General features: G+C 40.2%; 1 protein-coding gene and 1 long non-coding RNA gene across 2 annotated transcripts; both read left to right on the top strand.

The window, feature by feature from the left end:
• Positions 1-1344: 1344 nt before the first annotated feature.
• On the top strand, positions 1345-4445 carry LOC143856416 (uncharacterized). Its single transcript, XR_013238193.1, has 2 exons — positions 1345-3164; positions 3986-4445. It is a non-coding gene; the product is annotated as an uncharacterized LOC143856416 (long non-coding RNA).
• A 1455-nt stretch (positions 4446-5900) lies between these two features.
• Positions 5901-7790, top strand: LOC143856477 (uncharacterized). The gene has a single exon (XM_077366710.1). It carries the CDS (start codon positions 5994-5996, stop codon positions 6660-6662), a length of 669 nt encoding a protein of 222 aa, XP_077222825.1. The 5' UTR covers positions 5901-5993; the 3' UTR covers positions 6663-7790.
• Positions 7791-27056: the final 19266 nt, after the last annotated feature.

The raw sequence follows: 27056 nt of genomic DNA, 5'->3' as shown, positions 1-27056 counted from the left end.
AACCCTAAACCTGTTCTGAAATCCAGTGCTCTATTTCCTGTGAAACAACCAGTTACTCCAAAAGCATAAGCTGCTGGAGAAGGCGTTATTTATTCTTTTATATGTTAACACTCCACCTCACGTGTGGCCCCTCATTCTTGGGTTGGCCTAGACGTGGCACATCTAGCCCCTCTTTTGGGTTTGGCCATTGCATGTGGATTTTTGCTATCAAGGAGGTTTGAACTCAGGACCTTTGGCTCTGATACCATGTGAAACAACCAGTTACTCCAAAAGCTTAAGCTGATGGAGAAGGCGTTATTTATTATTTTATACTTTAACATCGGACAGCACGTCGCCTGATGTGATAACCAACCAACGACGGTGTCCCCTATCGTTGGTTGGTTATCTCTTCAGGCAACGTGTTGCTGTCGGACTTGTCTCCAAACGATGGTGTCTCCCATCATTGGACGGTGTCCACCGTCGGCCTTGTCTCCAGACGTTGGTGTCCCCCATCATTGGACGATGTCCACAGTCGACCTTATCTCTCCAGACGTTGGTGTCCCCCGTCGTTGGGTGGTTATCTATTCAGGCGACGTGCTGTCGCCGGCCTTGTCTTCAGGTGACAGTGTCCCCCGTCGTTGATTGGTTATCTATTCAGGCTACGTGTTGCTGCCGGCCTTGTCTCCAGAAGACGGTTGCCCCCGTCATTGATTGGTTATCTCTTCAAGTGAGGGTGTCCCCCGTCGACCTTGTCTCTCCGTACGACGGTATACCCCGTTGTTGGCCGGTTATATCTCCAGGCGGCGATGTCCCCCATCGACCTTGTCTCTCCGGACGACGGTGTCCCCCGTCGTTTGTCGGTTATCTCTCTCCAGGAGACGGTGCCCTCCGTTGTTGGTTGGTTGTCTCTCCGGGCGACGTGCTGTCCGCCGTCGTTGGTCGGTTGTCTCTCCAGGCGATGGTATCCCCCATCGTCAGTTGGTTATCTTTCTCCAGGCGACGGTATCCCCCGTCATTGGTTGGTTTCTCTTACCCTTCTGGTGGTGGGAGTTCTTCTATTGGTGTTGTGCTACTCAGTTGATGTCTCTGTCACTACTACTTCGCCATTGTTCGAAGTGCGCCCTTTGGGCGTGCTTATTTTGTTTAAGGATTGTTGTTGTCCCTGCTAAGGCGTTTCTATTTAATCGTTGTTGGCATGCATCTTTGTTCGCCATGTTCTGATCGCTCTCACTGTCATGCTGATTCAGGGGGCACTACTCTTTTTTTATGGCCAATTTCCCTGCTGTACTCTTTCAGCCATTGCTATTTTCATAATGTGTACCAAATACCACACCAACTTGGGGGGGGGGGGAGTGTTGTACGAAGCTGACTGTGTGTATGAGATTATTGTCCTTTTTGTTGTATTGTTATTTTATTAGTTGTTTGTTGTAGTTTTCTTTGTAGCAAGTTGGAGTTCCATAATATATACACTCCATCTTGAGGGGGAGTGTTGAATAATGTGTAAGGGTAGTTTAGGCATTACATGTGTTGTAGAGGGTATTATAATCATTGTATCGCGATTGCCCTAGTTGGGCCTATATATACATCATTTACATGAGGAGCTCCCTCAGTGACTCCCCATCTCTCTTTTCCTCTTCTTCTTCCTCTCTAACCCTATCCATATTTCTAACAGCTATCGATGTACATATCACCTTTTTTTTTGGTAGGTATGCTGGAATTGAATCGCCGGCCTCTTGGTTGAGGAAGAGAGCCTCTTACCAATTGAGCTAGAGGCTCAGCCCCAATGCATATCACCTTTCCTTTATCTTTCACCCGTTCTCCCCCATCCAGATCCAAGCCTAAACATACCTAGAACCCTTACAACCTTAGATCTGACCTGCGATCATCTCAGATCCAGGATGAGACATCCAAATCTCACCTTTTGCTGTCTGTTACTCCTACAAACCATCAGGCTTAGGCCCTAAACTATTTGCCCTACCACCATAATCAGTACAGAATCAAGACCTCATCAAGAACCCTTACCCTGTTTATTTACAGACATAAAACTTTACTTCAAGCCTTCCTATATAAATCCAGCTCTCTATTTTCACATTTTTAACACAACCAGGCTTTGACAGTCCACCCTAATGAACTATCCTGCTCTTTTACCTGTAAACAGTCCAGTCTTTCCATATTTTATCCTGTAAATCCTCTACACCGCCCCTCAGCCTGTAACTAATTCCCTATTACCATATGAAATTCAGAAACCTTCTAGACCTGAAACAACATAGATTTGTCATCTTTAACAGACCTTTCCTGATCTGTAACTTTCTTTTATCCCTGCTGAATACCCCAGAAACTCTGTGTTCTTATTGGTAATAAAGAACATTATGGTGGAACTCTCTTTTATCCACCCTAATGAACTATCCTGCAGGGTGACAACCCTAATACTAACCTATTGGTAACAAAGAGGGGGTTCATACTGCATTGGCTATTACAGTTTTAGCCTTGGATTCATTCGAAGCATTTCTTCACTTCAATTTTCCTTTACGTTTTTTATTTTGTCGGTCGGTTCAGTTGTGCTCACATTTCAATTGCATATTTTGTTTGTTGGTTATTTCTTCAAAATCATGCCAAGCTAGCTTTAGTGCTTTAGTCTATTCTAAAATCATTAGTTATCGATGTATACCTAACCATGCCCATTGAAAAAAAAGATGTAGTCCTAAACACTATTAATGGAACATTATAAGCTTTGAAAGAATTGAATTTGGTTAGGTTGAACTTTGTAGCCATTCATGCTGTTGCCACGCCACGAGACAGTAAATGGACGACCATTTATGACTTCAACATGCTCATTCCTTATGAAATCAATGGGTTGGATCTCGGAAATCTGTGTATGCAATCACAAAGGCAATAGAACTCACTGTTAAAAAGTTCATGTTCCCGACTAAATACTCATTAAATGCATTGTAGGAAACTTGCAATGCATTCTCATCATTACCCATATATCTCGGCTTAGATGAGCTGTTTGAGGATTGTTATGTTACCATTTTGCTGATATAATCAGGATCATATGTACCGTTATGAATAATCCCGGATGTAATTTGTCTTTGGTTCAGTGTGCAGTCATCCAACTACCTTCACAGACATTGCTGCTTTCCGTTTCAGATAAGGCGAGCCGCTTGATAGGCATGCTCTTCCCTGGGGTGAGCTATTTGATTATTTAATAACTATGTGACAAATATCGTTCTCGGGAATTTGTCAGCAATAGAAAATCTCAGGATTAATTATTTTTATTTTTATTTTTTCGGGTTTATATCGGGAAAATGATAAAAATAAATTTATTTGAAAAATATATAAAACTTAAAATTTAAGAAAAAAATATAAAATAAAAATATTGTAAAAATATCGGGACAATATCGTAATATTATCGGTATATTTTATGATAAAAATGAAAATATCGCTATATATTTAAAATCTCGGGATTATTTTGGAATTTTGTTGTTTTATCAAAATGTCGCGCTAAAAATGCTATATTTTGAAAGTGGGTGATGTATCTGAGGTGCCTCAGATAGCTTATTTGAGCTGACAATTATAAATAAGCCGTCACCCATTTTGTTTGACTCATCCAACCCATTCATTCCATACGGCTTAACATAGATAGTGTGTTCATAAAAAACCATCTCCATAGGATCATCCTAACCATTCACTTTGTGGAGGCACAAAATGGATCCATTTTATAGCCATCCATTTTAAAGCTCCACAAATCAAGGGTTAGCATGATCCTATGGAGTTGATTTTTTAGTAACACCCTTTGTATGTTAGGTCCTATAGAATCAATATCAAACATCACCAAAGCAACATAGGTACCTACCCTATTTCTGAGCACTAGCTAAGATAAACTATCTGAGGGATACGTCAGATACATTTAAATATGGGATATATTTGTGACGTAGGTTAATAACCTAGGGATTTCTTCATTATAGCGTGCATTTTGAAACTAAGTTATATAAATTTATCAACCCAGGACATGGTTGTATTCAAACCACAGATATCTAGTCAGCAGCAACAACTCCAACAGCAGCAGCAACAGCAACAATTGCAACAGCAACAGCACCAGCAGCAGCACCAGCAACAACAATCGCAGCAACACCAACAACAACATATGGTCGGTACGGGCATGAACCAGACATTTGTTCAAGGGCCCAGGTCGCAAATCATGTCTCAAGGACAAGTATCATCCCAAGTGCCTCCTAACATGCCTGGAGGTGGATTTCTATCTTAAAAGGGGAATTTAGAAAGACTAATATATAGGAAATGCCAATGTGTCCCCCACCGGTTGGTCACTACCTTTTTATTCTTGTTGGTTGTATTCTACCTATGTATTTTTTCATGTTGTGCTAAACTAACAATTTGTCTGTTGTAAGCACTTGGATTTTAAAAAGGAATTTTCTTTAAATATATAGAGGAAAATGATGTTGCTTGTATATCACATTTTTATACCTTTTCTTAAATGCAACAGTGTTTAAGAAAATTTTCATTTCTTCATCTTATGGTAAGGATTCAAAGCCTTTTCTTACCTCTCGAGAAGCCAACCAGCCTAACTTTCCCCATTAGATTGTTTCAAGTGTAAAATTATCATATTTAGCATGTTTTTTGTTGTTGTTAGAATCATTATTTTCGTTCTTTAATAGAATATAAGTGAACTATGTTTTGCTATGGAATCTTTTCTTTCGTCATGAATGAATGAATGAGGGCATTTCCAAAAGGCTTGGGGCACACCCATTTCTTGAGTACACTCATACACGCCTGCATTGCATTGTATTTACTTTCATAGGCATGACATGGATTAAATCAAGAAAAACCTTAGTAGTCAGTATTACTTTCATAGGTATGACATGGTTTGTTGAACCAAGAGAAAGCTTAGTGGTCAGTATGCCGTTGCTCAGTCTAGTTAAGGGACATTGCTTACAACACAATGGAAACTACCACCACACTTAACCTAGTGTTCTTCATGAATGTATAATGAGGCGGGTAACTGAGAGAGCCACGGGGGGGGGGGGGGGGGGGTGGTGTGTGGTGGTTTAGCGCAAATAGATGATGAAAATTTTCATGGGTTTCATTTTCATAATATTATCAACACATTCATAACCTTACATGAAATTTATAATTCATGGATAAATCTTGAGTGTATTTCTTTCTTCCACTTTTTCGCATACCCATGGATATATGCATGTGCATGTATACAGATACATACAAAGATCTATAGCATGCATGAGAAAGAAGAAAGCATCAAGGCTCTTACAATAAAATCAAATGAGTTCTAAGAATGCAACGTTAAAAATGTTCCACAATGGAGGCCCACATTGACACCTTTAGTGATTTCCTAAACAAGGGTTAAGGCAATTAAAGTTAATCTGTCTTAAGAGTCCATAATTAGAAAAAGATGTGATGCATGGGGAGATCTAATCCTAATCCTCAATTATAAATAAGACTGGTTGCTTAGAGGGAGCAGCACACATAAAGTTACGTAAGTGTGATTTAGGATTTTCTTTAGGTGGTCCCTGATCTATTAAGGACAACATCTATACTTAGTTAGATTGGAAGATCCTCCCATGCTCGACGGACGGTGTTCATCAGGAGCATCTTCAACAGCCGAATTGCATGGATTGCACAGCATCACCATCTGATCACCATGCCTGGAGGTACGATCGGTTTCTGCATTAAGTTTGATTAATAAAACTAACATGCTAGACTAAGGTAATATGTGAAGGTACAGACTACATTCTAAAAAAGGAAAAAACCACTCCCTCCCAGATAGGTAACCGTCCCAACACCCAACATTTACACCGAACTTTGCATCACAAAGGCAAAAAAAAGAAAAGAAAAAGAACAATCTCTGTAAAGTTGAGGACCATTTCCTTTTGACTGTATTATATGGTTACAAAATAGAAAAAAGGAAGCCCCTTGTCTCCAGACCCCATAGATTGATCATCAAACAAAACAAAACAAAACAAGTACCCCTACACACCACCATGGGAGAAGAGGAGAAGAAACAGAAACACCAACTCCCAAAGCAGAAACAAGAACAACACTCCAACAAATCAACAACTGACCCTTCTTTTAAGCCGAGCTCCGACGTCAAAGGTCTCCGATTTGGAAGCCAATTCATCGTGAAATCCTTCACAGTCCGACGTGCCACTCCCCTTGAACTCTTACCCCTCCTCTCCCTCCCTCTTCCTCATTACACTCACCTCAACACCTCGCATCCCTTCCCTTCAACTATCGCCTTTTTGCCTACCAACTTCACCATTTTGGCCCACCATGCTTGGCACACCCTCACCCTTGGCTTCGGCACGAAGAAATCCAAAGTTCTTCTCTTCATCTTTGAATCTGAAAGCATGAAATCGGCCGTAGAACACCTATGGCCGTCAGCAATTCCGCTAGGAGAAGTAAACAAGAAGCTCATACGGGGACTGTCTGGGTGTGAAATGGCGCGGTTTAAGTTCAGAAAGGGTTGTATAACCTTCTATCTCTATGCTGTGAGGGGTGTTGGTGTCAAAGGGTTCTCTTGTGGAGAAGATCTTAGGACAATTTTGCAGTCTGTTGTTGCACTGAAGGATTTCTTGGATCACACTGCCATGCTTGCACTCCCAACTCAGAGGAGCATAGGTTTCTCACCTCCTGTTGCTATGGCACACTGACCATTCTTCCTCTTCTCCTCACCATTCTTCTCTCTCTCTCTCTCTCTCTCTCTCTCTCTCTCTCTCTCTCTCTCTCTCTCTCTCTCTCTCTCTCTCTGTTGATTTTTCCCCGCATCATCGTGGACTCCCTTTTCCCTTGCCCGTGTTCCTCGTTTTGCCGCTGCATTCCGCATTTTGCCATACAGAGTCAATAAAAACTCCTTTGACTCTTCCAAGTTATGTCTGCTTCAACTAAGCACTCAGATGCATCAACCGAGTACTCGACCGTGTCGTGCCGAGTCGACTAGGATTTTCTTCAACCGTGTTTTGAAACGCTGGATTATTCTATGGGTTAGAACAAAAAAAAAAAAAAAAACTTTTTTCTTTCATCAATTTTGATTGGGGTGGTAAACTGAATTTTATATTGTCTTCTTTTTCCTTCTAATTTTCTATTCTGTAATTCAGTTTTAGTAAATGGGAGACTGTTGAGTTTTTCTACTCATTTTTATTTTATTTTATCCAATTTAGTCTGATAATTGTTATCAGTTTTTTTTTCTTGTTTCAGCCTTTGAAATAAATGTTGTAGATGAGTGAGAGAATTGGTATTCTCTTTTTTCTTTTCATTTTTGTCGCTTGTCATTTTGCAATTATATTTTGAAACCTGCTTGTTAATTTGAAAATTATAGGCCTTTGATATCTTAAAAGATAAAGGAGTAGTATTGTTCTTTCCTGTAATATCAGAGTTGAGATGTTTACTTTACCATGTGCTATCGGGCCAAATTGATCACAGAAACCATAAGTCCATTTGTTTGGTTGATTAACCATAAGTCCTAGAGAAGAAAAGCACATGAGGCTACACTGTCTTTTCATGGCAAATAGGTGTTGGGTTTATTTGTTGCCGAACTAAGCGTGAGAAGTCAAAAGTAGAAAGTGGTCAGGACTTTTGGATGATGATAACACATGGTGGGAAAACTTGGTTTTGCATTATATCTGCAGGGCAAAAGTAAAAAGGAAGGGGGCAGACTCCCACCTCTTTCAAAGACACTTTATGGTCTACAAAAAGCAATGGAAGAAAGGGAAACACAACCTTTTGTTATTCTCTTTAATCATGCCAAGGACCCAACCATTCCTTCCCTTTGCATTAGCATTTATCCTATCCTCGACATCCATTTGTGTATGTATGTATGCATGTCTGTATTACTGTATATGTGCATGTATTTTTGCATCCCATGTGGGGACATGTATGTATAATAGAGACCATTGATCTTGTAGAGCATCATGAGTCGACCCACTTGGTCTTGGTCCCATGCCGAACGGACACCCCATGCGTTAGATAAAGGGAATACAAAGATGTAATTTTGCTGGACTTTGGTTGTCTTTCAGATCAATGGTTCCAATCACATCCATCTGGAAAATGTGACCCAAAATACATATTATTGAATGTTAGGATGATCTGATTGATTTCCCATTTTTTTTAAAAAAAGGATTATCTGATTCAGTTGATTTTTCGTGATTCAAATTGAAACGAAATCAAAAGCTGATTAGTAGGTCGGCCCCAATCAACCAAAAGTGTGTCCCACCATGTTGGTTTTCCCTATTTTGCAAGCGCCTTGGATCTTCTTATGCTTATATATAGCTAAAAGACCCTCTAGCCCCAAATGAGCATACATTTGACTTTTAGGCTTGTCTTTCCAAACCCCCTCTTTTCTCCAAGAGAGCGTTGGGAAAGACAAACCTAAAATGGCACCTTCCAAGATTCAAATAGGCATCTCCTCTTTTCTCCAATGCTTCAGGTTCATCAGTGGCATGCGAGATCTGCTCTAGCAGGGAGCATTGGGATCCTACTTGCCCTAGTGGACTCTCTCAGATCCGTGCTTCTTCAAGCTTAACTTTTTATTCTTAAGGCCTAAACACTAAACAGTAAAAAATAGACTATGTGGGTGGGCCAACAAAACAAGTCAAAGCAATCAGACTTTGTGATTGGTATCTTTGGTTGTACGTACCAAAACAATCACTCGTTAAAGTAAATGAAAAATTGTTTGATGAATGGGCGTATAAACATGTACTCATCATCCCATCCTTGATATTTGATCCAATAGCAGCTGACTTGTTAAGAAGCTGCTGTTGGATTAAATATCAAGGCTTGTACATCCATCGTATGACCTTTATGTGTTCATACACTCATTCATCATATAATTTCTTTTGGTAGATATATATATATAATTTCTTCTTTAAATTTGCCAGGTTACCCACGGGTATACCCGTACCTGCCTGGGTGGGTTCCAAGTTCATGAAAAGCTACCGGTACCCGCGCTTGTATTTCTTACCCGTACCCACCGGTACCCGTACCCGCATGGGTTGTACCCGTACCCGCGTGGGGTACCCGTTTGCCAGGTCTACTTGTAAGGAAGGGTTCTTTTGTTTCCATGTTTTGCACATCTCACTTCCATGTCGGCTGTGCATTCTCACGGTCGTCCGTCCAAAGTTTAGAATGTACCTTCAAGTGTCAAGACTCCATTCTTACTTTCCATACCTGCATGAAAACTATTTTTTGTTCAAGTTCAATTACCATTTTTTTATGTCTACCCTAGTGCTATTACTCACGTGTACATAGAGGGACTAGTTTATAAATTCTAGACTTGACTGGACATTCAAACTCTTCATGAACCTCGTCAACTCTTCACTCCTGTCCTTCATGCTCCATGGATCTTCTTCTTCTACATTTGGCTCTAAGCTCCAATATTCATGCCTTGATCTATGCTTCTATGTTTTCCACTTTGACCTTTAGGAAGAATACTTAAACAACATTCGTTCATTAGCACAATAACTAAAATAAAACATCATGTTGTGTTTGTTGTCATCAAAATATTCCTTGAGAAAGTGACCAAAGTTGAACCCTTGGTCTAACGCAAGGGATCGAGCAGAAAAGAGTGGATTATATACTCCAAGCTAAGAGAGAAAAAGATAACTCCTCAACCATTAAAATTAGCAAGGAAATGCACTCAATAATAGCAAATATGGAGCTTGATTAATCTACTAGAAAGAACAACAATTGTTGAAAATGTTGATGGGAAATGGAAATGACTTTGCTTCAAGACGTGTTACTTGTCGCTGCTTTCCTTGAGACAAAATTCACCCCCACCAGTAGAATATTTGATGTGCAAAGAGGATCCGTTAACTCACCCCTAGCCATAGAAACATCTCCCTCGCTCCGGTACACTCTTGGGTTGGATATCCCGAATAAGAACTGTTCTAGAACGAGTTGCTATTTTGTATGTATCTCACAAATATCCCGGGCATGCCCTATCCGAAGTTGCGATTTAGCCTAAAAGGTAGAACAACTGAAAACCCTAAAGAAAGGTGGGATTTCACTTACCCAGGGCAAGACATGACTGGGATTATCATTGTATCCCCATTTTTTCTTCCAAACTATCATTTTTCATCATAGAGAACAGAGAGAAGACCTTTATTTCTGCTTGGAACAGAAACCTCTCCTTATTCAATCATCCACTTTATTGTAGATCCAGAGAGTAGGAGTGTCCATCTAGAAATCTTTCATCTTCAACAGCTATGCTTGACAGATGTATCAAACATTTGTTCCAAAAAGAAGTTTTCCAAATTTCAAATGCTTCTTGATGATGGTCATCTAAGAAACAAGGGCATTTCAATGCAAATGGTTTTTTTTTAATTATTTTTTATTTTATTTTCCTTCAACTCCAATGTTCGAATGTGTTTTGAGGATTTATCGCAATCGGATTTTCAGCACCTCACATATTTTATGATTCACCCCTATCTGAATCTCTAGTTCTTATTCTTTACATTTGTCTTCATCTCTAAAAATCATCCAATCAGGTTCAGGGTCCTCTGACTCTCTTGTATTTTTTCTTTAATTATAGAAGTCATGTTTTTACAAGTTAGTTATTCATGTGCTCAAAGATGAACCTTGTCAATGAATGTGTTTAATGTCTGTTGTGAAAAACCCCAAATAGCAATATGTGATTTCAATGGCAAAGTAAAACAAAAGAATAAACACAAGCAATCACACAAAGACACAAAGATTTACGTGGTTTGGCAAAAGCCTACTCCACGGCAGAGGCGACGAGAAAATCCACTAGAAGATTCAGAGATTACAAGAGAAGATCGGTCTCTCTCTCACCAAACCCTCTAGAAACCCTAGCACACCCTTTTCCCTTTTCTTTAGAGCTCTCAACCCTCTTTACAAGACTTGCTCACAAAATAAGCCCTAAAAGCCCCTTTATATAAAGCGGGCTTTAAATTAGTCTTATCGGGCCGAAAAAACACATAAAACGGGACGGGTAAACGGGCCTAGTCCGGGTCGCACACAATATTTCGGACCCTAAACGGGTTTGTATTCAAGACACCCAACTCAACAAATCTCCACCTTGGCTTGAATTCTCTCCAATCACCTCTGCAACAGCCCCCTCGGGGCACTCACAAGCTGCTAACACCAACCAAGTCCAAGCAATGCTTGAACTTGGCCACAGGAATAGGCTTGGTCATCATGTCTGCTAGATTCTCTGCAGTACCAATCTTCTTTACAGCAATATCTCTCTTAGACACAACTCTTCGAACAAAGTGGTACCTGACATCTATATGCTTCGTCCTCTCATGATACATTTGATCTCTAGTCAGATGGATAGCACTCTGGCTGTCACAATATACAACTGTAGACTCCTGTGGCAATCGCAGGTCACCAAGTAGCCCTCTCTTCCAAATGGCTTCCTTCACTGCCTCAGTCGCTGCCATGTACTCAGCCTCTGTGGTAGACAACGCAACTGTAGACTGCAATATTGCCTTCCAACTAACAGCACTACCACAAAGAGTAAACACATACCCTGTCAACGACCTCCTCTGATCAAGATCACCAGCATAATCTGAATCTGAATATCCACAAACATTTCTGCCAATACTACTGCTCCTGTCAAACACCAAACCAATATATGAAGTTCCACGTAGATACCAGAGGATCCACTTCACTGCCTGCCAATGCTCTTTTCCCGGGTTCCCCATGAACCTGCTAACAACACTAACTGCATGTGAAATGTCCGGGCGACTGCAAACATAGCATACATGATACTACCAACTGCACTCGCATATGGAACACGCGACATGTGCTCCACCTCCTCCTCGGTCTGTGGTGACAAAGCTGATGAAAGTCTAAAATGGGCAGCAAGTGGCGTACTCACAGGCTTGCACTTCTGCATAGCAAAACGCTCCAGCACTTTTTCAATGTATTTCTTCTGTGACAAATACAACTTGCCTGCTTTTCTATCTCTCAAGATTTCCAACCCCAAAATCTTCTTTGCTGCACCCAAATCTTTCATCTCAAACTCATCACTAAGCTTGGCTTTCAACTTGTTGATTTCTGACATGTCTCTAGCAGCAATGAGCATGTCATCAACATACAACAACACGTATACAAATGTCTCATTTGATAGCCTCCTCAAATATACACAACTGTCATGATCACTTCTGGTGTAACCGTTACTAAGCATGAAAGTATCAAATCGCTTGTACCACTGCCTAGGCGATTGCTTCAGGCCATACAAGGATTCTTCAAACTGCAAACATGGTCCTCCTTTCCCTGGATAACAAGCCCCTCTGGCTGACGCATGTAAATCTGCTCCTCAAGCTCACCATGCAGGAAGGCTGTCTTGACATCAAGTTGCTCTAACTCTAAGTCAAACAAACTAACCATAGCAAGCAACACTCGAATAGAACTATGTTTCACAACAGGTGAGAACACTTCATTGAAGTCCACACCTTCTTTCTGACTATAGCCCTTTGCCACTAAACGAGCTTTAAACTTCACATCATCAGTCCCTGGGTTTCCCTCCTTTTTCTTGAAGACTCACTTGCAACCAACAACTCTTTTACCTTTAGGTAATTTCACAAGCTCCCAAGTCTAGTTTTTATGAAGAGATTCAATCTCCTCACTCATATCAATACTCCACTGAGCTGAATGGCTACCTGTGACAGCTTCATGGTAAGTAACAGGTTCTTGAACTTCTATAGTCTTTGCCACAGTCAATGGATAGGCCACTAACTCTGCATAGCCATACTTTTGAGGCGGCCTAATCTGCCTCCTCTCTCTCCCAGCAGCAATGCTATACTGTTGCTCATCGGCAACATCATGTACTGCACCGTCATCCTCTGTAGGATTCTCCACCTCATCATGAATAGGCGGTAATGAGGTTACTTGTGGTACTAACTGTGAAGGTTCAACCTCAAACTTCACCTGCTCCACTTGCTTCCTGACTTTCTGATCTTTTCCTGCACTAACAACCTCCTTTCTCGGCTTCAACATAGCAGATTCATCAAATTTCACATCTCTACTATGCATGAATTTGGATGATTTAATACACCACAATCTGTATCCTTTCACCCCAGATCCATATCCAAGAAATAAACATTTCTTTGCCCTTGCCTCAAGCTTACCATCATTAACATGAGCATATGTAGGACAACCAAATATTTTTAAATTAGAGTAATCTGCATGAGTACCAGACCATACCTCTTGTGGAGTTTTACAGTCAATTGTTGTGGATGGAGACCTATTCACCAAGTAGCAAGCCGTGTTAACTGCTTCAGCCCAAAAATCTTTAGACATCCCAGCATTAGACAGCATGCAACGAGCCATTTCCAAGAGAGTTCTATTCATCCGTTCTGCAACCCCATTCTGCTAAGTTGTTTTCATAACTGTGCGGTGCCTCACAATGCCTTCATTCTTGCAGAACTCATTAAAGTCACCCTCACAAAACTCCAAGCCATTATCAGTTCTGAACCTCTTTACCATCTTGCCTATTTGTTTCTCAATCAAGGCTTTCCACTGTTTAAAGGTGACAAATACATCATTCTTGTGTTTCAGAAAATACACCCAGACCTTCCTAGAATAGTCATCAATAAATGTGAGAAGATAACGATAACCACCCTTTGACTGCACAGGAGAAGGACCCCAAAGATCTGAGTGAATATAATCCAATGTACCCTTGGTTCTATGAACAACTTTACTGAACTTCACCCTACACTGTTTTCCAAACACATAGTGCTCACAAAAGTCCGGCTTCCCAGTACTTTGCCCACATAGCAGCCCCTGTTTGCTCAACACTGTCATACCTCTCTCACTCATGTAACCCAAACGCATATGCCACAATTGAGTAGTATCTCTATCTGTATCATCTCCTGATGTTACCGAAGTTGCACCCGTAACTGTGCTTCTCTGAAGATGATAGAGACCATGTAGCAGCTTTCCCTTCATCACAATCAAAGCACCTTTACGAACTTTCAAAACTCCACTTTCAGCTGAGAACTTGTACCCACTGGAGTCTAATGTACCCAAAGAGATAAGGTTCTTCTTCAAATCTGGAGCATGCCTGACATCAGTCAATGTCCTCACCACACCATCATGCATCTTAATTCGAACTGTTCCAATCCCCACAATTTTACAAACAATGTTGTTTCCCATCAACACATTTCCACCATCCACTGACCGGTAAGATGAATACCAATCTCTCCTTGGACTTATGTGGAAGGAGCAAGCCGAATCAAGCAACCATTCATTCCCCGAAGGGTCAACTGTGACTGAAAGAACATTATCACCATCATCAGAACTCTCGGCTACAATTGCATCTGCAGCACCAGAAGAGTTATCCTCCTTCTTCCCTTTACCTCTTCTCTCTGGACAATCCTTTCGAAAGTGCCCTTCCTTATGACACTGGAAACACTTCAACTTTCTACCCTTAGATTTTGATCTAGACTTGTCTCTTTTACTGAAGCCCTTTTTCTCACTTCTACCCCTTACAACCAACCCCTCACCTGAGCCCTCTTTTCTATTACCAGACACCTTTCTCTGCAACTCCTTAGAGTTCAAGGCTGCCTTAATATCCTCCATGGAGATCGTATTATTTCCATACAATAATGTAGCAACAAGATGCTCATATGAAGGAGGTAAAGAACACAGTAAAATAAGAGCTTGATCCTCATCTTCAACTTTGACATCAATATTCCTCAGGTCTATAATGATTTTATTGAACTCATCAAGGTGTTCGAAAATAGGTGTACCTTCCCTCATACGCAGCGCGTAGAGTTTTTGCTTCAAATACAGACGATTGGTGAGAGACTTGCACATATACAGAGACTCTAGCTTCTTCCACAATCCAACAACCTCAGTCTCTTCTGCAACTTCTCGCAATACCTCATCTGATAAATACAGATGGATATACCCAAAGGCCTTCTCCAACAAATCATCCTTCTCATCGTCCGACATTTTCTCCGCCAAAGCCCCTTTACCTTTTAGCGTCTTTAACAACCCTTACGTTACTAATAGGGCACACATCTTCATTCTCCAGATGCTAAAGCTACCCTTTCCATCGAACTTCTCGACATCAAGCTTCGCACCACCCGCCATGACAGAAATCCAAAATCGCGAAAACAGAGGTTAATCGAACGAAGCCCAGGCAAAGGCGGAACAACCTAGAGCTTTGATACCAATTTGATGTGAAAAACCCCAAATAGCAATATGTGATTTCAATGGCAAAGTAAAACAAAAGAATAAACACAAGCAATCACACAAAGACAAAAAGATTTACGTGGTTTGGCAAAAGCCTACACCACGGCAGAGGCGACGAGAAAATCCACTATAAGATTCAGAGATTACAAGAGAAAATCGCTCTCTCTCTCACCAAACCCTCTACAAACCCTAGCACACCCTTTTCCCTTTTCTTTAGAGCTCTCAACCCTCTTTACAAGACTTGCTCACAAAATAAGCCCTAAAAGCCCCTTTATATAAAGCGGGCTTTAAGTTAGTCTTATCGCGCCGAAAAACACATAAAACATGCCGGGTAAACGGGCCTAATCCGGGTCGCACACAATATTTCGGACCCTAAACAGGTTTGTATTCAAGACACCCAACTCAACCATGTCCTTACTAGGGCTTGTTGAGATGCTCTTTGTCCTGCTGATGCTATCTTATGGACATAAAAGTAGCATCTTTCTTGCTTTTGCTTAGGAGCACATTAACATTTTCATGTAGTTTATCTTGACAATTTCCTTGTCATGATATCATTTTTGAACCTCAAATTTCCATGATGCCGATCAAATGGGGCTGTGATGGAAATATCATGTCTTATTAGGAGGCTACTATGTGGGAACTTCCTTGTGTTGGAATATGAAATCTGAATTTCATTGGCCAGAGTAAGGGATGTCTTGTAGCCTTTGATAGTTTAATGTTCAACAAACAGCGAACAAAAGGTTAGAAAATAATGTCAACAAACAAAAGATAAAACCAACTTAGGATAAGTTATCCATGACAACAACAGTTCGGGACAAGAGCTTATTCCAGATTAAACCTATCGTGCAATCAAACAGGCCTACAATGAAGCCTAGTCGAATGGTTCTACTGATGTTTGTCGACGCTATGCACAAGAGGAAACAAAACTTGAAATGCCTTCAGAATATAACAAACCTGTGAGAAACTAATTACTATTTCTGCAAAATAATAGTAACCAAAGAGAAAATTGACAAAATAAAGAAAGAAGGAATTTCGGGAGACATTGAAATCAAGGAGAAAGGCTTTGGAATCCTCCAAGTAAGGTTACCACAATAGAAGTTTGTATGTCCTTGCAAATGGTGGTTTCTAGTCCTTTTATAGACCACATGGTGTCTTTTTTGTTTGAAAAGCACCCTTTTATAGCCCCTGATTACTTTGATGAGCTTATCTGACTACTAGATCGCTATTCTTTCGGTACTTTGATGAGCTTATCTGACTACTAGATCACGATTCTTTCGGTCCATATCGGTTCTAAAGTGATTGTTCGCTTAAGTAAAACCTTCGTCCTCCCCCGTAATCGTTAGATGGCGACTTATTGCCAATCTGTGGTCCCAATCGCACCCAATCAGACAGTAGTTGTTACCACGCGATCTGATGCTCCATATCCCACCCAATCAAGCACTAGCCATTGGAGCACATCCCATCGTGGTCCAATGGTTCAGATCTCACCCACTCGGACCAATCATCTTTTGATCTCAGCGATCATCCAAGTCGAAGATCAACAACTCAGATCCAATTTTGAAAATTTTCTTCATGATGTGAATGTGTGAAGCGCCAAGTGTGCCAAAAAACACCCTGATCATCCAAGTTGAAGATCAACAACTCAGATTCAATTTTGAAAATTTTCTTCATGATGTGAATGTGTGAAGCACTAAGTGTGCCAAAAAACACCCTACAACCCATGCTGCGCACGCGCGAGCACTATCTGTTAGAGTACTTAGGTCAAGTAAGAGGTTGCTTGAAGCATTACACCCAAGGAATTTAGAATACCAAGTTTGTTGCCTCCAGCCCCTATATATAGAGATACACTAGGGTTTTAATAGGTTAATGGGCTCTAGCCCAAATAGGCCCACTACACCTGTCCATTATCTTATTGGGCTTATATGAGAACATAATAGGGTTATATTAACAATCTCCTCCTATGTTCTACATATAGCACAATCCAATAGATAGTTAATGTGATGTCCAGACAAAATTATTGAATCATCCATATCACCATATCAATAAAGATCTGTAATCCAACTGAAAACAAAAATACTTTAAAGAATAACCAGGAGTTTTAGAAATAATCTAAACTAAAACATAAGCAGTTTCACATGTAGCTGAACTATTTAATCAACTAAAAAAAATAATAGTTCCCACTGCACTATGAGGATCCACTCATCAAGTCATCCTCATCAAGATCCAAATTGAGGCAATCTCCTCCATTTTCACCAATTCTTGTAAATTACCAAATATGAATTTCATTAAAAAATGAATCCAATCATTTGTGTATTTTACCAAATAAGTTCTTCTAGTTCTACGAGAAGAACTTAGTACAATTTCATAATGGCTGAAAAAATAAATATCAATATCAATAAGCATCAATGTCAAGTTTCAAGAACAAGACCTGAACAATTTCTTTTACAAAGAATCATTCCATGTTTCCATTTGGAATGTTACAGGTATCATATCCAAATTGAGTTAAGCTGTATCATCAAGTTTGGAATGAAACAACCTTTTCCAAGAAGGACATGTCATCAAATGTGGAATGACATAAAGACAACTGTAAACATCATTGAAACATATCACGTGCTTATCTTGGCCAAGATAGGGAGATTCAAAAAATTCAAAATAACATGGATGTAGGTTATGACACGTCTACACAGTCTTTAACCCCATCTCCCTCACAATTTTGAATATTCGATCTTTGTTCAGTCCCTTCGTAAGAGCATCGGCCATATTATCCTTCGATCTCATATCAACCAAAGTAATAATACCTTGTTCTATAAGATAATATCCTTCCAGGATAGGAGGATGACCATTATAATATAGAGCATATTCTTGAGTACCCTTAAGGTATCTCATCAGCAGCATAAGGGCATCCTAGTGCTCATGACCATGATTACTAGTGAAACGACTCAGCATGCCAACTGTAAAAGCTATGTCTGGCCTAGTGCAACTCATAGCATGCATGAGAGTAGTAATTAGTTTAGAATAATCTAACTGATTCACACTGTCTCCTTCATTAAAGATCAGCTTCTTGGTATAATCAAATGGTGTCTCAATCGGTTTACACTCACTGTATCCCCATGTAGGAAGTAGTTTTTCAATATAATGGGTTTGGGTATGAGTAATCCCTTGCCTTTAAAAATTTACTTTCATACCAAGAATGGTGTCAACCACACCAAGATTTTTCATGTCGAATTCTTTAGCCAAAGTGGATTTCACGTCACTCACTATAGAGAGATCGTAACCAAGAATCAACATATCGTCAACATACAAGCAAATAATCGCAACCTTATTCAACACAGAACGAAAGTAAAGGCATTTATCTGAGTAACTGGTTTGAAAACCAAAGCTCTTTACTACCATGTCAAATTTTTTATTCCACAATTTAGGTGCTTGTTTAAGACCATACAAAGATTTGTGTAACTTACAAACCTTGTTCTCAAAACCTTCCATGAGAAACCCTTAAGGTTGGTTCATTTAGATTTCCTCTGTGAAGTCTCCATTAAGGAAAGCCGTTTTTACATTCATTTGATGCACAACATACTTCTTAATAGAAGCCAAAGCAAGAAGAATTCTTATCGTTGCCAAATGACAGACCGGTGAGTAAACATCAAAGTAGTCTATCCCACTTACTTGAGGATAGCCCTTAGCTACTAAACGTGCTTTATACCGAGCTATGAATCCATCAGGATTAAGTTTCTTCTTCAAAATCCACTTATAGCCCACAGTCTTAGCCCCTTTGGCAAATTGACTAGCTGTCAAGTTTGATTTTGTAACAGAGAGCTCATTTCATCATCAATGGCTTCTGCCCACAACAAAGAGTCCCTAGATCTCATCGCTTTCTTATAGGTTGATGGATCATTCTTTACATGGTAGGTCACAAAGTCCTCACCAAAGTTCTTGGGTACTCTATCTCTTGTAGAAACTCTTAAAGGTTTTGATTTAGAAACTACAGGTGTCAGAAATATTCTGTTCAAACTCTACATGCGATTCTGTAACCATCTCAGTATCGCCAGGTAGGTTCAAACCATGATTTCTGAGAAATTTATTCTCAAAGAATACGGCATCTTTAGATTCTATAACCAAATTGGTAGATAGATCCAAAAACCGATCAGTAGCACTATCTTCTGCACCACCTAGATAAACACAAGTGTTGGTTCTAGGTCCTCCCTTAGGTCTCTTAGGGTCTTGTATCCTCACATAAGCAATACAACCCCAAGTCTTAAGAGTGTCATATCTACAAGGATGTTTATGCCATAACTCATAAGGAGTAAAGGTCAATTTAGAGTGTAATACTCTATTCATGATGAGATTTGCAGTTTAAACTGCTTCTCCCTAATAGCTATTAGGCATGCCAGCTGTCAATAACATAGAGTTTAACATTTCAGTTAACGTCCTATTCTTACGTTCAGCTATGCCATTAGATTGAGGCAAGTAAGGAGTAGTAGTTTCAAGTATTATGCCCTGAGAATCAGTAATGTGTCAGGAGAAATTGGTACAAGAAGCCGTAGATACACTTCTTGATAATGGGATCCGCGGGCAACCAATGAGGGATGGTCATAATAAAGGCACATAATTTCTTGAACTCTGTCAGAGTGTATTCTCTTCCTCTATCACTCCTAAATCTCTTAATTTTCAACACGATTCTTAAAAATCTTAAATTTATCAAATGCTCCATCTTTTAATTTTAGGAGATAAATATGACAATATCTAAAAAATCGTCTATAAAAGTGATTAAATACTTCCGATCACCTACAGTAGTGAAACTTTTAAAGTCATAGAGGTCAGAATATATTAACTCAAGAAGTTGTGTGTTCCTAGGAACCAAACGAAAATGTTTTCTAATGATCTTGGTTTGTGCACACACTTCACATCTGTCAAATCTAATCGACGTATCTAAAGGTATATTATAAGTTTTAGCAAGTGTGACCATTTTCTTATAGTTCACATGTCCCAATCTAGTGTGAAACAACTTAGGATCAATCAAAGTGGAACTAACCTGACTAACGGAATCATTTGCTAAATTCAATTTATACATACCATCGATTAAGAAAGCACAGCCAAAATAATAAGAGTTAACGGCTAAAGTTACTCTACCACCCAAAAAAGATGAACACATGCCAGCATTGTCTAAAAGACTAATAGAAATTAAATTCTTTTGAATAGTAGGAACTACTTTAACATTTTTTAAAGTTAGTATTTTACCTGAAGAAAGGACCAAGTTCGCAGTACCAGTGTGAGTTACCTCTGTCTCGACTCCACTAGCCACTGTAACGGTCTCTTTCACGCCAATAGCATCCGTAAGTAGTTTCTTCGAATTGCAAACATGGCAGGTGACTCTTGTATCTAACTACCAGTCTGAAGAAGTACTGGCCATACCATTGCCTAACATGGCAACAAAACTCTTTGGCTCAGCACTGCCACCATCATATGAGCTTCTTTTTGTGGTGTGTCAGATTTAACCTTCTTAGGTTATTTACACTCTGCAGCAAAGTGACCCCATTTCCCATAGTTGTGGCATTTGCCCTTTTTCTGAAAGATAGTCTTTTTGGCCTCCAACTTGGGATGTTCACTTTTAGGTGAGTTGGATTTTCGAGAAAATTTCTTAGGATTTGTTACCGCATTAACAGCAGACTGTTGTTGTCCAACCATCTCCAAGTTATTCCTAGCTCGATTCTCATCTTCAATTCGAATGAATCGTTTGAGATCATCCAGTCCCACTTGCACCTTTTTTCGATACATCACGGTTTTGAAAGAGTGCCATGCAGATGGTAACTTATATATAATTGCACCCACAAGAAATGAATCACAGACAATTATTTTTTCATTATGCAACTTAGATCTCAAATTCTCTAGATCAGTAACTTGAGGAGTGATCTCCTTGTCCTCTTGAAACTTGAAATCCATGAATTTGTCCATCAGATGGGTCTTGGACAATTCCTCCACCTTCTTGAATTGAGCATCTAAGTTGTCCCATATTGCTTTAGCAGTGTTATATTTACTATAGGTTTCTGCAAGAGGATCTGAAAGACAATTCAACAAATAGACTTTGCAGAAATCCTCATCTCTAAGCCACTAAGATTCATCAACTTCTTCATCTGTCTCAGCAAAGGTACTCAAAGCGGTGTAAAAATAATTCATATATTTTAGACCGAATTGAGTCTTTCGCTTCCATGAATTAAACTCTGACCCACCAAAGGATTGAAGTTTGACCATCTCAAACGGAATAGTGTTCTTATCCATTGTATTTTTAGAGGAAAATAAAAATTGGAAAGAGTGCACCTGATTGGTGAATCACGAGAACCGAATCCAATACGAACGCCAAGAAACAAATCCAAGACAACTCCAAGAATCGAATCCAAGACAAACTCTAAGAATACGATATGGGTTTTGTGCCCAAAAATAGAATACGGTAATGGAATTTGCTTCCACAAAGAAGCCGTATAGACCAAAGATTTCACCCACCAAAATAGTAGCCGAGAGATCCACACGTGAAATTCAGCAACTTGTAGCACCAAAGCTTAGAGTGTTCGAAGAACTCGGCCACAAGAATTTGCACAATCTCAGCCCACAAGAAACTCAAGATCTCATTGTGAGAGAGAGTTGGGCTCGATCACTGTTTCCGAAAAACAGAGGATAAGAAACCCACTAGCAGAAACTAATTTTTAGGCCACGCCCAAATCGATCTTGTGGGAATAGAAACCCACTCCCAGAAAACGAGAAGTTTCCTCTGCAAAGTATTTACAACAAGGGTTTTTAAATTGGATTTGTGATTTTTTTTACGTGCTTTGCACTCATCCTATGCAGAAACCCTTGAGAAATCCAAAACTGTGATGGGGAAGGAGAAACACCAGTTGGAACGCAACACTTCTCTTATTCTTTGTTCCTTGAACCCACGTTAGAAAACGCGCCCAAGCAAGAGTATCTTTGTGGAAAATTAAACCTACCCACAAAACGTATTTTTAGTGGTAGAATAAACTCACATCCAGGGGCTTATATCCAAAGTATGCGTGTATCCGAGATGGGTTTCGTTAGGGGTAAAATCGGTATATCCGGCACCGAATCTGAAACCCCTTCTCTATTACTCAGCTGAATCGACACAGTCCTCGCAGCAACACTCGGTAACGAACATTGATTGAACCTTCTTGATACTTCTCCCTTGAGTGGTACCGAGATACGAAGGGAATCAAACACAATCATGGGGATCTCGCCCCCAAGCGAGAAATTCGGACAGCCGTTACACGTAAGGCGCGGCTTTTGAATTCCAAACATCCCGCCTAAGTCACCATCCGCGATCGTCACCCAGAATCATCGAAAATCGTATCTCCACGTGTTTATTCGCCAGCTACCAAGCTCCTCGTGGGTTAAATCTAGGGTATAATTGATATCTCCAAGATCTTGTTCTCTCGCCATCACGCTCCATGTGGGCGAAATCAAAGGCACGATTGATATCTCTAAGATCATTGATCAGCACCCCTATAAATAGGGGACTACGCACTCAAGCAAGGGGATTTGACTCTCTCTCTCTCTTCTTAACTGGTCTGGTAAGTTGACTTAGCCCTCTCCCATTCCCCGTCCATGGTCTGTGATTGCTCGTCTCTGACTTGAGTGTCGAAGTGGCCGTCCGGAGCCACAACTCTGGGCCCGCTAACGCTTTTTCTGTGAGCACAGGATTACAGGTTCTGCGAAACTAGTTCTTGTAGTCAGATTTTGGGCGTAATCAGATTGGCGGCATCCGTGGGACCGACTATGCCAAAGTCGAAAGCTACCTCCTAACTCAACGGTGGAATGGTTACGAGAAGCAAGCAAGCCAACGAGACCACGAACCACTTGAGGAGATGGAAGAGATGGTTACCTCCGGCGACACTCCGGTGACAATGACCGCCTTCAATCAACTCACACAACAACTTGGAAGTGTTGTGGTCGCCCTCCAGCAAGTGCTCCAAAGGATCCCCCTCCAACCGGCGGCGCCACCTCCGCCCGTGAATACGCCGGGCAGAGGACTTCGTCCCGTCGAGATTCCAGAAGAGCAAGGATCCTCAGAAGGGCGAAACCCTAGGAGTCAAAACCCCATCAACGTCAACAAGGGTCTGCTTCCATCACCAGCCCACCACCTGACCATTGCCGTGATGTCCGACATCGAAGGGTTGACAACTCAATGATGGAACCGGCGAACCTTGCTCACTGTGGACCCCGATCCAGGAGAGAGGTGGGGGACGAGCCCCCAGCGGCCTCTTAGGATCATCCATGTGAATGGAGAGCTCTACCAAGGAACTCTCGAAACGAATGCCACCCTCATAGCATAGCACGAGTGGCGATATATAAGAGATACCTTTCGATTCGGGAACAAGTCCGGATTCGAAACGTACCTAAACAAACTCAGAGTCGCCATCCACGGTATACGGCCATGGATCCTTTAAACAAAAATATGCTCTGTATACCATGGATAACCAGAAATATATATGGGTTCGTGCCTGATTACAAATGGAGAGGGTCTGAGAGCACCCCAAATTCGTCTGAGTGCAAGCACTTGGTCTCTTATGCCATTTATTATTAAATTTAAAGAGTTTCGGGCGAAAATCATATGAAATAGGAACAATTCTCAGGAATCGTCTACCTAAGCATGCATTTCCTGAGGAAAAAGAAATAAACATACACAAAATAAAATGAAAACAATGTGTCACCTAAGCAAAGCTAGGTTATAAGTGACATGCCTAATGGGGGTCTAAATTCTGGTGGACATACACATGCAAGCTACAGCTAAAGGTATACGTCTGTACAGGAAAGGAAATCTAAAATTAGCAGTTTATCATGAATAGTAAATAAAATAAGGAACAAACAAAAATGCCAAGCAAATAATAGAAGAATGAAATAAAACCTATGGCGTGCACATAGCGCCTATCTACAATGGGGCGAATACATAGCGCCTAATATAAAATCCTAACACATCTCATCTAGAAAGTAGTAAATGACAGATAGCAATTGCAGTAATAAAAACCTACGGCGTGCACATAGCGCCTATCTACAATGGGGCGAATACATAGCGCCCAATATAAAATCGTAACACATCCCATCTAGAAAGCAGTAAATGACAGATAGCAATTGCAGTAATAAAAACATACGGCGTGCACATAGCGCCTATCTACAATGGGGCGAATACATAGCGCCTAATATAAAATCCTAACACATCCCATCTAGAAAGCAGTAAATGACAGATAGAAAATGCAGAAATAAAAACCTACGGCGTGCACATAGCGCCTATCTACAATGGGGCGAATACATAGCGCCTAATATAAAATCCTAACACATCTCATCTAGTAAGCAGTAAATGATAGATAGAAAATGCAGAAATACCGTAAAGTGTTACAGCTAAGAAGATAAACCTGCGCAATGAGCAAACATCAGTAGATGATAGTAAAGGATAATAATCAGTAACCTAATAAAGATAGAGAATTACAGCTAAACATGCGAGAACTACAGCTAAACAGGTAAGAACTATAACTAAACAACTAGGTAAAACACATAAACAGGTAAATGTTACAGCTAAGTACGTAAGTAAGTAAGGAAATGCACACACGCTACCATGATCTTACGCTAAAATCATCAACAAAATGCAAACACAAACCCTAAAGTACTATCAACAAAACTTAAGACTCTAATGTTTTAGCCCGAGTCTTTAGATGATCTGATATTCATCCAAAGAAGCCTACGTATCCCCGCCTCCACGAGAATCAAGGCAACGTAGTTCTTCGCGCCTATTCTAAGCTATGATGCCTAGGACATCTAAATCTCTATCCTAGACACGACCTAAAAGACCGGACTAGTTATTAAAGCTTCTTAAGCGATCATTTAGATTTCAATGAATTGTAGATTTTAGGACACCCTATATGCCCTAACTAAATGCAGATTAGCCCTAAGCTAATGCAGGTGGTTCCTACAACCTATGTGTAGCTAGACTGTGTTTCCTAAGGAAAACAATGGGATCACTAACGTATCCAAGACCTAGTCATCAGTCGGCGATGTGAATCGCCAACTGACCGGACGGAGGCGGTCCTATAACTCTAGGACAGACCCCTAACTCTAAAACAAGCACACAACAAACAAACAATCAAACACCCTATCAAAAAGAAACTCCTAACTCTAGAGGAAGATCTTTTGAAAACAAGGTTTTAAAGGTTTTTGAAGAAGGTTTAAAACATTATTTACAAAAAGTTTGGCTGGACTTGGGATATGGATCCCAAGCTGCACTACGTACCTCGTGAAAGAGGATCAAGCCAACGTAGTTCGGAACGAACTCTCCTAACACTTCAAATGATTTAACGGTTTTAATGTTTTTCAAATGTTTTTGAGTTTCAAATTTCTAATGTTTTTGGGATTTTAAAGCTTTTCCAATGATTCGGACCTTTAAATGTTTTCACTTTTAAAGGGAACACGCAAGTAACACCACAAACTAGGGCAAAGCCCTAAATCCAAAGGAGAAACCCCGAACAAGCAACTAACGCCTCAAAGAGATGATCCACAACAAGTAACTGGTGTCCCAAGAACAATGAAAATGATCTAAGATCCCTAGCAGGTAAAAGCATCTTTTAAAGGATAAACTCCTATCTAACAGACGAACCAAAAGGCTAAGGGGCAAACTCCTAACATATAGGATAACCAACTCTAAATGGTAAGCCAATGAGTCCAAGACTCTCTATTGCTCTATAAGGGAGGGCAAATGAGTCAAAGAATCGCTCTAAAAAGGAGGGCTCTGACATGAGGCTAGGTAAGCCTTCTAAAGGGAAAACTCTCTAAATGAGACAAGACTTGTCTCCAAGAAAGGAAAACATTCTAATGAGACAAAGTGTGTCCCCTAAAATGAGACTCATGGAATTTGGAAGGTCTGGACATGATTTGGAAGTGATCCTAGAAGTTTAGATGTCTAGGTCGACATGTAGCACGAGTTCCACTCATTTAGTATAAAAAAAAAAAAATTTGAAAGCACTCTACACAATAGGCAATTTTTGCAAATAAGGCTCTAAAATATAAAGTAAATCATGAAAATTGATCAATATATGATTTGTGACTTGCTAGCATGCCCATCATGTCTCAATACAAGCATTAGAATCAATATAGGCTCAAAACAATCTAAAAAAAAGAAAGGGTGAAACAATCTCAATAATTTTCACCCTTTCTTTCTTTTTAGATTGTTTTGAGCCTATATTGATTATAATGCTTGTATTGAGACATGATGGGCATGCTAGCAAGTCACAAATTATATATTGATCAATTTTCATGATTTACTTTATATTTTAGAGCCTTATTTGCAAAAATTGCCTATTGTGTAGAGTGCTTTCAAATTTTTTTTTATGCTAAATGAGTGGAACTCGTGCTACATGTCGACCTAGACATCTAAACTTCTAGGATCACTTCCAAATCATGTCCAGACCTTCCAAATTCCATGAGTCTCATTTTAGGGGACACACTTTGTCTCATTAGAATGTTTTCCTTTCTTGGAGACAAGTCTTGTCTCATTTAGAGAGTTTTCCCTTTAGAAGGCTTACCTAGCCTCATGTCAGAGCCCTCCTTTTTAGAGCGAGTCTTTGACTCATTTGCCCTCCCTTATAGAGCAATAGAGAGTCTTGGACTCATTGGCTTCCCATTTAGAGTTGGTTATCCTATATGTTAGGAGTTTGCCCCTTAGCCTTTTGGTTCGTCTGTTAGATAGGAGTTTATCCTTTAAAAGATGCTTTTACCTGCTAGGGATCTTAGATCATTTTCATTGTTCTTGGGACACCAGTTACTTGTTGTGGATCGTCTCTTTGAGGCGTTAGTTGCTTGTTCGGGATTTCCCCTTTGGATTTAGGGCTTTGCCC

The sequence above is a fragment of the Tasmannia lanceolata genome, unplaced genomic scaffold (genome assembly GCF_043159265.1).
Source record: "Tasmannia lanceolata isolate RefF3 unplaced genomic scaffold, GAP_Taslan_0.1 ptg000023l, whole genome shotgun sequence".
NCBI classification, from domain to species: domain Eukaryota; kingdom Viridiplantae; phylum Streptophyta; class Magnoliopsida; order Canellales; family Winteraceae; genus Tasmannia; species Tasmannia lanceolata.
Note: the sequence above shows the minus strand (reverse complement) of the source record. Positions and strands in the feature narration are given on the sequence as shown.

Bases quoted from the DNA above. Each gene is read 5' to 3' on its own strand.
- LOC143856477 (XM_077366710.1), top strand. From the start codon at position 5,994: ATGGGAGAAGAGGAGAAGAAACAGAAACACCAACTCCCAAAGCAGAAA.